This window comes from Musca autumnalis, unplaced genomic scaffold (assembly GCF_047663935.1).
Source record: "Musca autumnalis isolate F117 unplaced genomic scaffold, ASM4766393v1 scaffold_3, whole genome shotgun sequence".
Lineage (NCBI taxonomy): Eukaryota > Metazoa > Arthropoda > Insecta > Diptera > Muscidae > Musca > Musca autumnalis.
In genome coordinates this window covers 36980782-36998495 of record NW_027411866.1, presented here as the reverse complement: position 1 = coordinate 36998495, position 17714 = coordinate 36980782, and the positions used below count along the sequence as shown (strand labels likewise).

The following is a 17714-nucleotide window of genomic DNA, read 5'->3' as shown; positions in this document are numbered from 1 at the left end:
AATTCCATTGCATAAACGTCAAATGAAATCCAATGTATTTAAGATGAGATTTCATTTGACCTATATGCAAAGGAATTGACAGTTGAAATCCACTCGATTTCGTAAATGTAAATGTACTTTTATAGTACGTTTATATTTACGAAATCCAGTAGATTTCGAATGTCAAATCCATTAGCTATACGTCAAATTAATTCTCCTCACAAATTCAGTTGATTTTTTTTAAGTATACGCAATGAATTTGACATATGCAAAACTTTTTTAATGTTTTAGCTCACATATAGTGTACTACGCCTTTTAGACTAGCTTGGTTTAGCAAATCCAGTGGATGAAGTTGTCATATTAAAGCCATAATCACATCCAACGTTTGAGTAAAGTTGGTTTATAGCATGTTTGCATATAACTGGATTTATTAAATTCACGGCTTTTCAAATGTCAATTCTATTACGTATACGTCAAATAAATTTTCACAAAGACAGTTAATACGGCAAAAAGCTCTAATGTAAACATTAACGGTAATTCCTGTTTTGTTTGGCGTATTTTACGACAAACGTTCAACGCCAAAATTGTTTCCCTGCTATTTCAAACAGAGTTGCAATTTGTATCACTACAATAAACGGCGCATATACAACACTGTCGGCATACATGCCATAACAAACGGCGTGATTATTTTCATTGTAAGCTCTGTTCTCCGGTACGACGACGAATTGATCTGTGCCCAACCCATAAATTTCTTGTTAAAAATGTAAGTAAATTAACAAGAATTTTTGCTAAATATTGCAAAATATGCAATTAAAGTAAAGTGCAATAGAATGTGCTAAAAATTAAGTTTAAAAATTATAAAAAATTGTGATGCGGAAAAGAGAAAATTCTAAAGTGAAAAGTTGAGACACAACCGAAAGAAAGAAGTAGAAGAAGAAGCACAAAAAATATAAAAAGGTGATGACAGCAGCGGCGTCGGTCGACTGCGGTGCGCTGATGATGAAGTCGTTGAAGAAGCAGTCAACAAAGAAGAATGATGATGAGAATATTGAATTGTTGTTGTTGGTGTGTGTGTTTGCTTGATGAAAACGGAGTGGGGGAAAATGTAGCCTAAATAATTTCCCTATTGAAAATTTTTGCGTATTTGCCTGTTTTATGGTTTGTAAGCTTCTTTGTTTAGATGGGGAACGAGCCGATAAAAACAATAGCTAAATTGGACAAATGGTTAAAAAAGGGAACAGTCCTCTGCCCTACCATCCATCGTCTGTCGCCTAATCCATATTTAATTCCTCTAAAAGAACTTTGCAAAATGCTAATATGTTGATGGAGCGCGGACTGAGATGATGTTGTTTTTCTTGTTGTTAGTTGAGCAGCAACTGCAGACGACTTTGCTGTTGCTATTTGTGTGTTTGTATGGTGGATTATTTCAATTATTCTTGTGCTAAATTCCTAAAAACAAGTTTGGAAATCAGACTTTCAATCGTAATGCAATGTTAAACAACATCAGCTCCTCCGCCGCTTCTGCTGCTGCTTGCATACATCAATCGAAGTAAAAAAAGAATAATCGTGTATGGGTGTGTGTTTATGTGGTCTGACTTTCCTCCGCTAGAGTATGGTGACTGTAGGAGTTTAGCTTGTGTGTATGTTGTTTGAACGTACTACGTCCATATTAATCGGGTGGGAGTTGGTAAGGGACGTGATGAACGAACAATTGCCTGAAATCGTTAACTATGCTTGCTTTGCGAGTTCTTGTTGTTATTGTTTTTTACTTGTTTCCAATTTTGTCTCTTTGTTTTTGCTTCGATTGGCAGTTCTTTTCTTATCATGTTATCACACATTTAGTTTTCCCCCGGACATTGTGTACTGGCAGAGCAGAGCGTCGTTTATTGTGTTGACTCATAGTAAGATAGGCGGCGACGAGAAGTATCGGCTGGCTAGGCCACAACACAACCAAACCAACGATCCGATCACTTCTCGCTGTGCAAAAAGGGCTGAAGAAATACAATTTCTTTTCACTTCATTGATTAATTAATTGAATGTGCAGTGCATTCCAAGAATTGTGGGGAGTTGGAAAAACAAAAATTACAAAAGTCAAAACGATCAATTGCGTTGCTGTCATTCATTGTCCATTGTTGGCAACTTCCGATATTGGGAATTTCTTCATAGCTGTCTGTCCATAACTCTATTCTGTTTGCAATCGCCAAAGCTGTTCTGCTGCAGTCGCGCCCTGCCATTAAAAACACACAATAAAATCGTATGTATGTTTGTATTATTGTCTGTCAGTCTGCCTGCATTGGGGGCTCTGCTGCCTGTATTTTATGTGTAGGAGCAGTGCTTAAATTGTGAAACCCCAGTGTTTGAAAAAAAGAAGATATTTCATATACACAAGTGTCGTCGTATCTTTTGCTACATTTGTGTTTTACTCCTCGCCCTCGCCGTCGACATTATAATAACGATGATTATTACAAAGTGTAGAATGCAGGAAGGAAGTAAGGAAGTTATCACAGCCACTGAAGAATGTTAATGACTGTGTTGTTGTGTTGCAAACAAAGCAACTCCTCCCTCCCGGATTATCAAACAGCAGAAAAGACATTTTTATTTCACAGCTGAAATAAAATCACTGGCTTACGTTTCAATTTTGAGTCACGTGCTATGTTTAGTTTCTTATTCAGCTGTTAATGGAACTTGCTGGGACGTTTTAGCAAAATATACAGAAGTTTGGCAATTAGTAAATTAGACATCACAAGTTTTATGTTTTTTTTTGTTTTTGTTTGCTATTCCTTCCAATTTATTTGAGCAGAAGCAAATGTCGTTTAAAGGCATATCTAGGATTGGTTTGAATTTTTTGCCATTGGTAGGCCCTATTAAGCTGATCACAACGATAAGTTGTTTTCCGTGGGAAATCTATACTTTTCGAGATAACATTCTTGGCGTTTTCGGAAATGAATTTGTTGTTTTTTTATTTTTAGAATGGGTGTCACTATGCTAATCACTACCATATATAGAGGATATTCTGAAAATTGTACCACAAATATGTCTCATTGTCTGGAACACAACGACATATTTTTTATCTATGGGAAGTCCTTACTTTCTGATGTATATGCGCAAGTGATATTAGGAAAAACTTATTATTTACAAGAAAACTGAGTTCGCGTTGACAAGTTCTGTACCTGTCTATTGGAGAAAGTGTTAAATTTTCGGCCGAAGGCCGCCTATTTTAAATATTAATATTTATAAAAAAAAACTTTGGGGTAAGATAGGCTATAGGTGCGTCCCTGAGATTCCTTTGGACTTTCTACCACAGGTAGGGGTTATTGTCCTGAACACAAACATATATTTTTTATCTGGGCAAGTCCATACATCCCGAAAAAGGCCTTCAAAGTTCCAGAAACGACAGGTCGCGCGTAATCCCGACTTGTTTGGAGATATGTGTCATTGGCGAAAGTCGAAGAATTCTTGTGTTGATCTCAAAAATACACATTTTGTTTAGAGTAAATGAAATTATTGGGCTTAAAAAAGTTCAGAAATTAAAGTAGCCTGAGTGTCCAATTTAGAAGTTCTAAAATATTCAACATTTGATAGCGGATCCCATAGATACCCACTTCAGTGATAATCCTAGATTGTCCTATCGGAATGTTCTGAAATATTCACTATAGTTTGTCGTAATTAAGCTGATCACTAGGACATGCATTTCATAGAGGGGATATTTGGAAACTTTAGTAGATAGGAAAGAACCTTCAAAGTGTAAAAGCTTGATAGGTCAACTCTGAAGCTCAGCTCGACTTGTTGTGGAACTTCAACCACTGTTAGTTGATCATCATTCGATAAGGATGGTCTCCTTTTAGATTGTTGTGAAATATCCATCGGCTGTGCGGATCACAATCTTCCTGAATCTGATTTTTTTTTTAGTTGTAAGTTTTTTCTAAGTAGCCGGTCTTCGGCCGGGGATTTAAGACTTTCTCCTATGGACAGTAGCCAATTTAGGGCACGAAAACAACATTTTTTTTAATTTAAATTTTTTTCTTACTTTAACAAGGGAATTTTCGGAACTTCAGGGACCCATATCTCGGGAAGTATGGACTTCCCCCAACAAACTTTATATTTTTGTACTCAGGACGTAAAGATCTACCTGTGGTAAACATTTCAGATTTTTCCGCCAGCTGGTAGAGTATTCTATTTATGCCCAGGACACAACGCCATTTGACCTTCCAGAGATAACAACCTTCAAAAATCAGAAACTGTTCACTAAGTCTGGTTTTGTCTGAAATAATAGACAAACTAGAGAGATCTTCTGTAGATAGAAGGCACCTTAAAGATTATCCTACTGATATAAGATCTACTAAAGTGGTCTTGCATTCATGGAATACCTTCCTACGACCTTTGTAAATAGAAGACCTTCTAGAGGAATCTTCAATAAAAATGGGATCTCCTATATATGAGTGACTTCGACGAATATAAGACCTAGTAAGGCTGTCCTCTATCCGGAGAAGGGTTCTTCTACAGATAACAGGTCTCTTAAAGTGAGGGGGGTAATCTATAGACATAAGACAGATTAGCCATTAAGAGCCTGAAGACGGAAATTTCGCGATTTTTTGTTATAACAGTTGGCGTCCTTTTGAAGGAAGGTGCTGCCGAACTGACCGTCACCCTGATGTACCATCACAGAAGTACACCCTTTTCAGATGTAATTCGAATTATTTTAATTGTAATTCGAGAATTCTATTTGTAATTCGTAACATTTTATAAGTAATTCGAGAATTCCATTTGTAATTCGAATTATTCCATTTGTAATTCGAATTATTCCATTTGTAATTCGAATTATTCCATTTGAAATTCGAATTATTCCATTTGTAATTCGAATTATTCCATTTGTAATTTGAATTATTCCATTTGTAATTCGAATGATTTCATGTGTATTTCCAAATAAAATAATTCAAATTTCAAATGTAATAATTCGAATTACAAATGGAATAATTCAAATTACAAATGGAATAATTCGAATTACAAATGGAATAATTCAAATTACAAATGGAATAATTCGAACTTCAAATGGAATAATTCGAATTACACATGGAATAATTCAAATTTCAAATGGAATAATTCGAATTACAAATGGAATAATACGAATTTCAAATGAAATAATTCGAATTGCAAATAAAATAATTCGAATTACAAATAGAATAATTCGAATTACAAATGGAATATTTCGAATTTCGAAGTGTTACGAATTACAACTAGAATGTTTCGAATTACATCAGAAAAAGGTGTAGACCGGGTTTGTCTAACAACTAGTGATTTTCGCTGATTCTCTCTTCTGTGTATAATTGCCACTCAAAGTTCATCAGCGGGCATCATTGGAGCCGGTCTGGTGTAAGGATTTTTGTGCCCATGAAACTTTTCCGCATTTTTTTTTTTTGCTTTGTTGTTCGTTTTTTAAGAAGATGATGGTTTTTAGTTGGCCCAATCACCTCGACTTCTTGAAGTTCCCAGAACCGATTGTCCTCCGATTAACCCTTGTCTTCCGGGTATGGGTCGGTTTAAGAAACGTAACGCTCCGTCAATTTATCTCCTTTACGGATATTGTTGGTGTAGGGGCCGATTCTTTCGCCTTCATTCCCTCCTGGGAAGATTGACTCCACCATGTTGCTTGAGGCTGTAGGTTGCGTCATTTCTACTTTTTTGCTTTGTTTTGAACAGCTACAGAGTCTGGAAAGAAGATTTTGTCCACCCGATTTTCGCTTCGAGGTACATTGGGGTCAGTTCTTTCGCATTTTCTCATGTATGTACCTTCTTCTGATAAAGAAGACCTCCTCAGAATGTAAATTAGGATCTCGTCCTACGAATTTGCGAATATACATCATGACAAGTTTGTAGTGTTTTGTATCTTTAACTTCTCTGGCAGATCTATCCTTAGGGTCATTGACTGATGTTGGATTCTCCGCCGTCAGTAAATGTCCCTGTGGCATTCTACCCGTGAAGTTTTTTTTTAATTGGATTTGCTGCCAGTTAAGCATCTGAGTCCAGATGAGAGTAACATGGAATAAGGGAGAGCTCAATGTTGATCTCATTTTTCCTAGTATACTTAGCTGTGATCACCTAGCTCGTCGTCGGTTAGAGTCAGATTGCGTAATATTTCCTCAGGGGCATATACCTGTTCTGCTCTTCTCGACCAAGTAGTTCTCTACATAGTCGATCTAATATTTTCTTCAATTGTCTTTAGAGTCCCGTGTTGGTAGGCTCCGCCCATAACTTTGGTCCCGTCAGGCGCAGACCGGTCTGCAACAATTTTGTCTTTATCTTTGTCCTTAAAGTTCACCTCATTTCGATAAGTAAAGCTTAGTGACTTGTAGCAGGTACCAACCACACCTGATACAGCCAAAGGATCCACAGAGTGCAGAGGAGAGACGATCATACATCTATTAGAGGTTACTCTCTGTTAGATGCCACTTCTCTAACCCCAGCATTCTGAGGATCCAGAAGATCCCCAAAATGCTTGTTTTTTCGTAATATTTATATTTTTTTACGTACAAATGAACTGTTTTATAGGATCTAGAGGGGGGCAGCTGACCCTCCCTAGCTATTCCTGGCTACGCCCATGCAGCTAAACCAAGGTTATTGTCATATTTTCCTAACCACCCCCCCACTTAATGCTTTACATGACAACGTCAATTTTGAAAATATTCTCCTTAAAAAGTTGCCCCCTTTTAATGCATTTTTAAAAAATTTACATAATTTCCACTCTTCAAAAGGTGTGTCAACTTTCGACACAGCATAAGTTATAAGGGACGATATATGGTTGGTGGTTGATTGCTTTTGTATTTTGTTTGTATTTGGGGATGTGTCTTAAAGGTGTTTAAATTCACAATATATTTATTGAATCTAAAAGTGAAAACTTCGACATACTGAATGTTGTTTTATTGAATGCACAGAATATCTAAAAAAGTAATTGTAATAAACCGTTTAAAGTAGAAACCGAGTTAATCTTTGTATTTCGTAGAAAAATAAATTTTGCAAAAATTAAAAAATGTAACTTTTGTTTCTTTCTCACAAATTTTTCTTTTTTTTTTCAGCTAACGCAGAACAATGCAGACCATAAAGTGTGTTGTTGTTGGCGATGGTGCTGTGGGTAAAACATGCCTACTGATTTCGTATACCACCAATAAATTTCCCTCGGAATATGTACCCACAGTATTCGATAATTATGCTGTCACTGTTATGATCGGCGGTGAACCATACACACTGGGTCTATTCGATACAGCTGGTCAAGAAGATTACGATCGTTTGCGTCCATTGTCATATCCACAAACAGATGTATTTTTGGTGTGTTTCTCAGTCGTTAGTCCTAGTTCATTTGAAAACGTCAAAGAAAAGGTAAGTGCAAGAAATTTGGAAATAATAAATTCGTAATATTTTTAATACACTCAGCACGTCAGCATCAGGCTCTATCCAAAATCTCATCCACATACATATATTTAGAAAAAAATCCATTCAGCCAGACATTTTTTAGTCGATCAGACAAATTGTAGTGGAGAATACGAAAAAGGCAGCAGGGGGGTCAAAAACTGTTCCGAAGCCGAGTCCAACCGAAATAGGAATGAAAAAACCTAAAGAACCTACTTCTAAACCAAACGACATCCGTAAAGAAGTGGTCTGCTTCTAAACCTGAAAGGCTAGGGTAACGCGGAGGGGCAACTTTCACAGGCTGTAAGAGGAAGTCAAAGTGGTTGGGCCGACAGGGAAACAATTATCTTCTAAGAAGGCGAAAAAAGCTCCGTCTAACAACAACAACTCAATTTTGATCGAAGCTTCAAGCTGTCAAAATTGTTGTTTACGTTTTCATACAATTTATTTACAATAACAAAAAAATTGACAGATTGAAACCAACCACCATGCGGTTTTACGTCAACTTATAATTTCATCATGAGCTAGGGTAACGCTCACAGGCTGTAAGGAAGTTCTAAACAAACGACATCTGTAAAAGAGGGGTCTGCTTCTAAGCCCGATTTAAACTTGAGAGGCTAGGGTAACGCGGAGGAGAACATTTCACAGGCAGTAGGGAAGTCAAGGTGGTTGGGCCGACTGGGAAACCATTACCTTCTAAGAAAACGATAAAAGCTCAGCAGTAAAAAACGCGTTTGCTCTTCCAAAAATAGTACCCTCATCGGGAAAAGTGACCTCCAAGACGCAAGTCGAAACCGGTCTTCGAAGCGTTATAGTTTCCGCAATGGTAAATTGACATTTACACCTCTTTAGCGAACCTCAACAAATTTCAACTATGTCCAGTTAAGGGGGGCTGTTCGAGGATTGTATTGTCACAAATTTGCAGCAATATCCGTATGCTGGTGAGGTATTTCATCCTTCCTCACCAGCTTCAATTTGCCTATCCTAACAAACAAACATTGTTCCACAACATCCCATACAGGACAAGGGAGACTTCTCTCATATCAATGAGTGCACCCCGATTCATATTTGGCTCAATGGTATGGGACCTACTGTTTATCGCCGAGTCGGAACGGCGTATCCTAAGACACCACTTGTAGAGAAGTTTTTCAAGGCTGAAGTACTCAGGAAATGTCGCCAACATTAGTGAGGGGTATTTTGCCATTGCACCACGGTGGCACCCAATCCTAAGGGGTAGATAAACTGCTGATTACATCGCCGAGAGCGGCCGTGCTCGCATGCGGGCCCATGTGGTACAATAAGAGGCCCCCAATTCTTAGTATTCCAATAAATCATTGACATATATTTAGGGTACCTCAACAAATTTTAACTATGTCCAGTTAAGGGCTGTTCGAGGATTGTGTTGTCTCGAATTTGCAACCAACCCCTTGACGTATACAGCCGCTTTGGACAGGTGAAGTATTTCATCCTTCCTCATCAGCTTCAATTTGCCTATCCTATCATTCCCGTATTTCTTTCCGGCTACCTTGGCGTAAGTAGATGGCGGCTCCGCTCCGGTCTCCATGGCATCAAATTTCAAGATGGTCTATATCGGATCACTCCATCTGGCATCTTTCCATAAGGCTTTCGCTTAAGTGCAGTTGAAGGCATGTTTGACCATCTGGATGAGGGAGAGCCTATCAATCTCAGGATTTCTCTTGGGTAGGTGATGATACTTTTTCTCGTATTTACTCACCGCCTTGAGATTGATTTTGATTAATTTTCAATCCCTCACCGAGATAGTCGAAGGTTCCCTGGCGATGCACTTCTTGAGGTAGTGCAAGGACCTTGGGTAGCCCCACTTGTATTTTGCCAATCGATCTGCAGTTATGCTTGAGGTGGAGGGAACTTTGTCGTCCAAAGCTTTGGTCGTGGTTTCCTCCACAGTGGCAATTTGTCTCTGCAGGTTTGGCCTGTCGGCTACGGCCGATGTACAGATACCCCGGGTTAATGGTGATCCCGTGTCCGCAGGTTTTGTAGTTTCCGCTGAGTTCGAGGACAGTTTATCCGCAACTGCAACTGCTGGAACAACTGTGTTGTTGAGTTCGTCGTCGGATAAATTGTCCTCGGCCTCATCAGAAACACATCTCCGACTAGGGCTTGGGGAAACCATCCGCTCCAGCATGGCCAGGAGCTACTACTTTGCTCGGCAAGGCTGTCCTCAACGAGTAGAACTAGTCCGTCCCCTACCGAAGATGTTGTCCTATCAACCGTAGATTGAATCTCGTCAGATATGGTCGTGGTAGTATCATAGTCCATGGGCGTTGCGGTTTTGTTGTCATCATTGGGTTTTGGATTTTTGGGGGTTTTTGTTTTGTTTTTGTTTTTAAAAGTGTTCAGATCCATGTGTCATTGATTAATGGGGGAATGGAGGTCGACCATGGCATAGCCCTCCTGTACCATGGCAAGGACTTGTCAACTAAGTCTATACTACATTGATGCGCCCAGGTGTTCAATGAGGCTCGGTTCTAATACAGTTGGCACCCTAACTGCAAACCTTGAAACACCGATAGGCACGGACTCGCCTGACACCCCGGCGTTAGGGGATCTCTGTTACGTAGGAGATCACTATGTGGGTAACCTTTGGTCGACCACAATCTCCTCGGCCCAAGCTTTCAGAAGATTGGGTGGGGGGGATTGTGACCTTAAGCCCTCACATCGCGTCAAGATTGTTACCCCTGGCTAGGGGAGACCATACTTTTCGAGATGTGAGCATCGAAGAAATTGCTTAAATTCAATTTGGGTCCTTTTTTGAAATTTATAAATTTATTAGAGTAAATTCCCTACCTACCTCCTGAGATAATAGCCCGACAGCTGTAAGCCAACAATAAAAGTGAGTGGTGGATAGGAAATTAGATCCATTGGGCGGTATGAGTGAGATTCCTCCTCGGTAAATACATCTAATAATGTCTCTTTTCTAATCACCATCCTACATTATTAACCTCCCCACTAATCTTTCGTTGTTGTCTTTTCCTCCATTGCAGTGGGTACCAGAAATTCAACATCATGCCCAGAAGACACCCTTCCTGTTGGTGGGAACGCAAATAGATTTGCGTGATGAGACCAGTACATTGGAAAAATTGGCCAAGAATAAACAAAAACCCATTGGCATTGAAATGGGTGAGAAATTGGCCAAGGAATTGAAGGCAGTCAAATATGTGGAATGCTCTGCTTTAACACAGGTATGACGGAAAATAGATCTAATACTTATTCTCGAACAAATTTTACTAATTTTCATTTTCTTTTCCTGGAACACTTGCAGAAAGGTCTTAAAAATGTTTTCGATGAGGCAATTTTAGCTGCATTGGAACCACCAGAACCCGCCAAGAAAAAGAAGTGCAGATTCTTATAATTTTTTATGTGTATTATAATTTATTTGAAGAGAAACACAAGAAAGTTTACATACACACGCAATCAATAATTTCTAAAAACAAAAAGAAAGAAAAACATAACAACAAACACTGCAACAACAACATTAAACTATTGGATTTATATGAAAAAAAACAGATGGATTAATTATATTTGAAAAGCGTCATAAGTTTAAATGGAATACTAAAAAACAATGAAAACTAACAACAACAAAAAACGAAACTCGGATTTCTAGCTTAGTCACTGCAGCAAAAATAAAAAAAAAAAAACTAAGGAACCAGCAATAAATTACATAACATACACAATTTAATATAAAACAAAAACAACAATTTTGCATTAATCAATATTTGATGGTCCTAAATTCTATAAGAAAAAAAATTGAAACAAAAAGAACACCAACAAAAATAACATTCAAAGTAATGTTAAAACTATTTTTTAGAAATGCAACAACAAACAACAATTTAAATGAAGCTCGTCGTAAACAACAACAACAGCAACAGACATCTAACACCCTCTACTACATTCACACATCCATACTGATGATGGCAGTAACAAAAATTATTTATCTTTAAATTAAATATTACAAAAATAATATAAAATTAAATGAATTGATGATTTATTGAAATAATAAAACAGAAACGCAACATTTAAATGAAACAAGAAAAAACAAAACAGAAAGCTAATGTTATTTGTCATTGAAAAAAAAAAACAACATCAAAACAGAAAACAAACAAGAACTAACACAAGATCATCATGAAAAAGCAATCTTGATTTAAGGCATCAACACAACACCCAGCCGAGTTGTTATAACATTCAAACGCTAACTAACATCTCCACTGTTCGACAGATTTAGACATTTTTCTCTCTCTTTCCCCAACTCTCTTAACACACAATCCACCCACACAGTAAAACAATACCCGCATACTAGTGTTTCGTTTTGTTTCTTTTCTTACACTGACGCCGCGCTTTGTGTGGTTTACCATCTTAAGCGTAAATTATAAGCGCCCACAATAAAAAGTACATTGTTTTCTTTTAATTAATCATCCATTTAAAAAAAACCCCAGCAACAAGTGCATAAAATAGTAAACAACAACAAAAATAAAACAAAATTAAGAGACAAAAATGATTTCTAGTTCGTCTTACTTGAACTAATGCATTTTTTATTTAAAATAAAAACAAAAAAAATATATTAATATATACAATATTAATCATTAATAAAAATAAATAATAATAATAATATATTAAACGAGAAACAAAACAAAAAAGCAAAAAAACATATTTTTATATATACAATTATCAATTTTTACATTATATTTTAGTTTCTAGACATTGTAACTATTGATTTCAGATATTATAATAAAAAACAAAACAAAAAACAAAGTATAAAAAGCGAAACAATAAAATTCTTAAATTCTAAAACTACATTCAAAAAAATACAATACATTTTTAAACGCTAACCTATGGGCCATTGTGGAGCAATCTAATGATATACCTATAGTCCATCTGCGAAATTAATTCGAATTTGGGAGAAATATTGCGATGTGCAAAGTTTGGAGCAAACCCAAATCGCCATACTTCTTTAAAACACAACTACAACAATAACCAGTTCAGTAATGTGAAATGTCAAAAATGTTTTCCAAAAATAAAGCGATTCACACAATTTTTTCAACAAAATTTTGTTTGGCAAAAAAGCAGAGTTATGTCTTTTCATTAGGAAAACGAAATTGGGCTCCGTCGAGGAACCAGTTTTCCTGAATAAGACATTAACTATACCTCCAACAGTTAAATATCTGGGGGTAATTCTAGACAGGAAACTCAAATGGAAAGACCATATTCAGGAAAGGGCTGTCAAAGTACACAGATGTTGGTCAACTTGTAGAAGGGCTATAGGCTCAAAAAGTGGTTTTAATCCTAGCATGATACACTGGCTATACAGAAGCGTAAAAAGACCGATTCTTACTTACGCATCTGTTGTATGGTGGACAGCTATGGAAAAAAAATACAATGTGGAAACATTGCAAAGAGTCCAAGAATGTGCTGCCTAGGCATTAGGGGGCGATGAGGACTACACCAACTAGGGCTTTAGAGACAATTCTATTTGTCCACCCAATAGAAATACAGGTAAGGTATGAAGCAGCCATCACGGCTATAAGACTGAAAGCGATGAGCGAGTGGATCGAAAGAGACCACCAAACATACCACAAATGCATATTATGGTTCACAACGGGTGAATCTATAAATCAAATAGTATCGGGCCGGATACCGGAATCAAGTGAAGTAGCTCTGTGTGAAGTTCTAATACCGGACAGAGATATGTGGATCGATGGAACCCTTGCACAGATTCCCGCCGGAAGCTGCGGGTTTACGGATGGGGCTGTGTTAGGGGGGAGAACGGGACTGGGTCTTTATATCGTAGACACGGAAACGAGGATCTTCCTTCGTCTGCCGGATCATAACACGATCCTCCAGGCCGAAATCCGATCGATCACAGAATGTCTGAACTGGTTTAAAACAAATACAAGGCCACTCACAGTTAACATCCTTACGGATAGTAAAGCAGCAATTAGAGCTATAACAAGCAAGGCAACAATATCGAAAACTGTCTTAGAGTGTAAAAATTCAATTAACGACTATTCCCATTATGGCTCGGTAAACATTATATGGGTACCAGGACACATAGGGATTACGGGAAACGAAGTAGCAAACTCCTTAGCAAAACAAGCCAGGGAGCTACCTACAGTTATGCTTGGTTTACATTTACGAAGTCCACTCGATTTCATCTGTCAAATCCATAGGTTAAACGTCAAATTAAATCCAATGGATTTTAGATGAGATTTCATTTGACATTAGAGCTAATGTAAACTTAGCATAAGTCTAGACAATGCCAATGGGCCGATTCCGTACAGCGAGGCGAGTCATGTCGCGTCGTCTATCGTCTCTGCGACAAAATTTAAATCGTCGATAACAAGTTATTTTTATTTTTTTTTTATTTTATTTTTATTCGTTAGTAAAAATGAACGGCGACAGCTAATTTGTTGTCGCCGAAAAATGAACATTACGGCGACAATATTTGACGTCGTCGTGCGACTTTTGCCATACGTAATGGAAAAATTGCAACTGGCAACGCGACACGACTCGCCTCGCTGTACGGAATCGGCCCACAAATCTTTAAAGGCGGCGCGTATAGAACTAAAAGCTTAGGCAAAGAATGCTCATGTATCCCTATGGAATAACCAGGAAAAGGGAAAAACTACAAAAATCCTATGGGGAAACCCAGACCAGGACAAAACAAGTGACCTCCTAGTGATGAGTAAAAAGGATATCAGTAGACTGATCGGTGTCCTCACAGGGCATCTAGGACTACAAGCGCATCTGCACAGGATAGGTTGTGCAGAGAATAGTGAATGCAGGGCATGTGGCGAGGATAACGAAACGTTGGAACACTATCTCTGCCACTGCCAGGCTTTCACAAACTTGAGAACTCAACTAATGGGAAACGACATAATTACAGGACTCGACGATATGAAGGACATCGGGTTCAAAAACTTGAGGGACTACGTCAATGGGACGGAACTCCTAAACTAACAACAACTTCCAGGACACATAAAATTAGAGCGCACAACAGGCCTCTTCTGGCTTAAGTATATGCCCTTTTTTTAAGGACATGTGGTGATCTCGAATCACCCCTCTTCTCAACCTAACCTATCGGTCATTTCATTTAGAGCCCCCAGGGGTTTCAAAAGCTTTTTGGCCATTTTATCTGGAAGAAAGTACGTGTTCCCTTAAAAGGTTTTTTTGTGAACTAAGGAACCCCTTAGTCTATAAACGGCCTTAATTTAGAAATAAGAAGCCTAAGACCCGAAAAATGAAAATCTCCGGAACTGCTTAACCTCTGCCTTTCTGAAATCCCACACCCTCCAGACGGCATAGAAATTATAATGTTTGCGGATGATTAAACGATCTTAGTGTTACGTCCTGATCATCTCTGTCAAAATCTATTGGAAAGGTTTTCCACACTCAGGCATATCAGAAGGGACCTTCGTGTTATAGTGGGAGAGATCCGGTACAAGCTAAAACCTATAGATCAACGAGCCTATCGGCAGACCTAAATAGCATTAACAGTTGCGCATGTGTAATTTTCTAGGAAGGTTCAACTTCTCGAAAAAACTCTTCTAGTTTTCTTTAATTCAATTGTAGAATTCTGCAATATCAGAGCAAGTATCACGATAATAAATGAAAGCCTGAGCGTAATTTTAACGATTTTTGGCGGTAACTCAACTCGACTCAAACTTAACGGTTACATTAGAGCTTTTTTGCCGGGTTAACCCACTTCATTGGGATTTATTTGACGTTTGCGCTGTGGAATTGGCATTTGAAACCCAAACCCAGTGGGTTAATCCGGTTAAGTGTAACCGGGGTAATACGGTCCTTTGTGCGTCCCGTCACGCGTAAAAAACAATAACCACATGAAAAATGGGTAAGTGATGCCAAGTTTTGTCTTGAAGTTTTCATGTGGTTGTTGTAACGCGAAGCTCAAAATTAATTATTAATTAAAAATTAATTATAGCAACAGAATTTCACTACAGATAGCTAATTGTCCGCTTTTTGAAGGGTTAACCATCTTTATGAGAATTTATTTGACGTATACACAATGGAATTGACCTTTGAAACACAGTGGGTTTATTAAATCGGGTTATATGTAAACGTACTATGAGTCAGTTATACTACGTTTACATTTACGAAATCCACTCGATTTCAACTGTCAATTCCTTTGCGCATACGTCAAATGAAAACTCAACTGAAATCCATTGGATTTCATTTGACGTTTAACTAATGAAATTGACAGTTGCAATCGAGTGGATTTCGTAAATGTAAACCTAGCATTAATCTATTAGTTTATCTTCCATCTTGTCTTCTGGTTCCAATTGTTTAAAACTCCTAACATCCATTCAGACAATGGATCCACTATTCTTCGCATTCCTATCGACCAATTAGTGGCCTCGACATATTAATAATTGGCCTGTTCCCGTACTTTATAAAGTGGTAAAAGTCGTAAAAGTTGTAAAAGTCGTAAACGATTTTCATATAAATTTTGTGTACGGGAACGCAAAATGTGTAAAAGTGGTAAAAATTGTAAAAACTTTTTAGTTCTGGAACAGAGCTAATATGTTATTTCAAAATTTTCTTTATGTTGTTGGGGAAATTACAACAAAAATATTTTTTTATAAAGAGATTTGACACTTCATATTCGAATAGCTGGGGCTCAATGCTGTTTCTATGAAAATGTGAAATGAACAATTTTATAAAGAAAATAAATTTTAAATGAAAAGTATTATAAAGGAAATATTTTTCGTTTCAAATTTTCATAGAACAAGAATCCAGCCCCAGGTGTGGTGTGATACCACTACCTTGGTAATTGTGCCATGCTAACCCTGTAAAGCTGAAAACAGATACAACGTTTGATTAATGGTCTGTTCCTTTACTTTTAAAAATGGTAAAACCGGCAAAAGTAGTAAAAATTGTAAACTGCTCCCATATGAATTGCATGGTGTAAGAAGTAAAGGAACGCTTTTCGAGTAAAAAGTGGTAAAACTTGAAGATTCTTGAACGTAAAGGAACAGAGCTTAAAGTTTTGCGTTGGGCGTCGAGAAAAAAACAACAACAACAGGGCGACGACGATACCAAAGTCCAGCGTTTATCTGTTTGTAGACATATATTTCAAATGAATTTGAATTTTTCGGCATCATGCCCAACAGTGTAAAAACGGCCAAAACGACACAAAACTTTACCCAAACGTTGTATGTGTTTCCAGCTTAACGAGCATTTTACGCTCGTTCATGTAGACCGTTATACCATGGTAGAATAAAGTAAAGGTAGGCCACAGCTAGGTTAGGTTAGAGGATGTGCAGCCACTAATTGTGACTGCGCCACTCGGAGACCTTACGGTCCATTGTGATCATCCTTTAGAAAAGTGGAGAGAGAGATAAAGATAGATAAGAGAGATAAATAGAAATAATAGAATAAATAAATAAATAGGAATAAAAAGAATTAAGAAACAAATAAGAAACAAGGTAGGCAGAATAATCGAAAAAACAAAGCGTTACGCGTTTAGGTTGCGCTGTCCCAGCCACTTTAGATTTTTAACGATGTTGCAGATTACAGCAAGTTCCACAGTTGAGTAGAAGGTTAGAGACGGCGGAAAACGAACACCCACTAGTCTGTGTCGTCTACGAGCCAGGGCTGGACAACGACACAGGAGGTGTTCGATCGACTCCGACTCCTCCTCATCCTCACAGAGTCTGCAGTAGTCATTAACATCCCTATCCCATTTAATGGTAAAGGCCCTGACATAGCAGTGTCCAGTGATGACTCCCGTCGTTACCTTCACTTCCGCTTTGCTCAGGTTCAACAGCGAATTCGTTCTTTTGGCTGACAGAGACGGCCATATGGATCTTGCCACAATGCACCTAGGTTCATTGCGCCACAATTCACTGGCTCTTTCGTAAGAGAACGCTTCGACTTTTTGGAAAAAGTGACAGATGGGTGGTTTGATAGAGTCAGTGATAGCTAGATCAGCGGACTGTGATCCTCGTCTAGCTAATTCATCTGCTTTTTCATTACCCTGGTAGTCACGATGTCCAGGTACCCAACATAGCCGAAAGCCGTTAGTTAGCGCATCCAGAGCTGTTCTACACTTGAGGACGACGTCGGATTTGATGTTGCAGGATTTGATGGCTTTAAGAGCCGCTTGACTATCCACATAGATAGTCACCGGTTCAAAGATTTCTGCATCCAGATTTTTAATCAATTCCGCCGCCTTCCAAATCGCGAAGATTTCAGCCTGGAACACACTACAGTTGCTGTCTAGCCTGTATGTGCGTTCAAGTGATAAACTTTCACAGTAGACACCGGCACCGGTACCTTCC

General features: G+C 38.1%; 1 protein-coding gene across 3 annotated transcripts; it reads left to right on the top strand.

Annotated features, from left to right (window-relative positions):
- Positions 1-580: 580 nt before the first annotated feature.
- On the top strand, positions 581-11897 carry Cdc42 (Cell division cycle 42). 3 transcript variants are annotated; one of them, XM_073979632.1, is made up of 4 exons: positions 581-742; positions 7050-7350; positions 10404-10601; positions 10682-11897. In XM_073979632.1, the coding sequence occupies exons 2-4, from the start codon at positions 7063-7065 to the stop codon at positions 10769-10771; spliced, it is 576 nt and encodes a 191-aa protein (XP_073835733.1). In that variant the 5' UTR covers positions 581-742; positions 7050-7062; the 3' UTR covers positions 10772-11897. The 3 variants fall into 3 exon arrangements, with proteins under 3 accessions (XP_073835733.1, XP_073835735.1, XP_073835734.1); XM_073979634.1 differs by having other exon boundaries at positions 719-936; XM_073979633.1 differs by lacking the exon at positions 581-742 and adding an exon at positions 1858-2233.
- Positions 11898-17714: the final 5817 nt, after the last annotated feature.

Coding starts and splice junctions, on each gene's coding strand:
- Cdc42 (XM_073979632.1), top strand. CDS start 7,063: ATGCAGACCATAAAGTGTGTTGTTGTTGGCGATGGTGCTGTGGGTAAA. Junction 7,351..10,403: donor TTGAAAACGTCAAAGAAAAG/GTAAGTGCAAGA, acceptor CCTCCATTGCAG/TGGGTACCAGAAATTCAACA. Junction 10,602..10,681: donor AATGCTCTGCTTTAACACAG/GTATGACGGAAA, acceptor GAACACTTGCAG/AAAGGTCTTAAAAATGTTTT.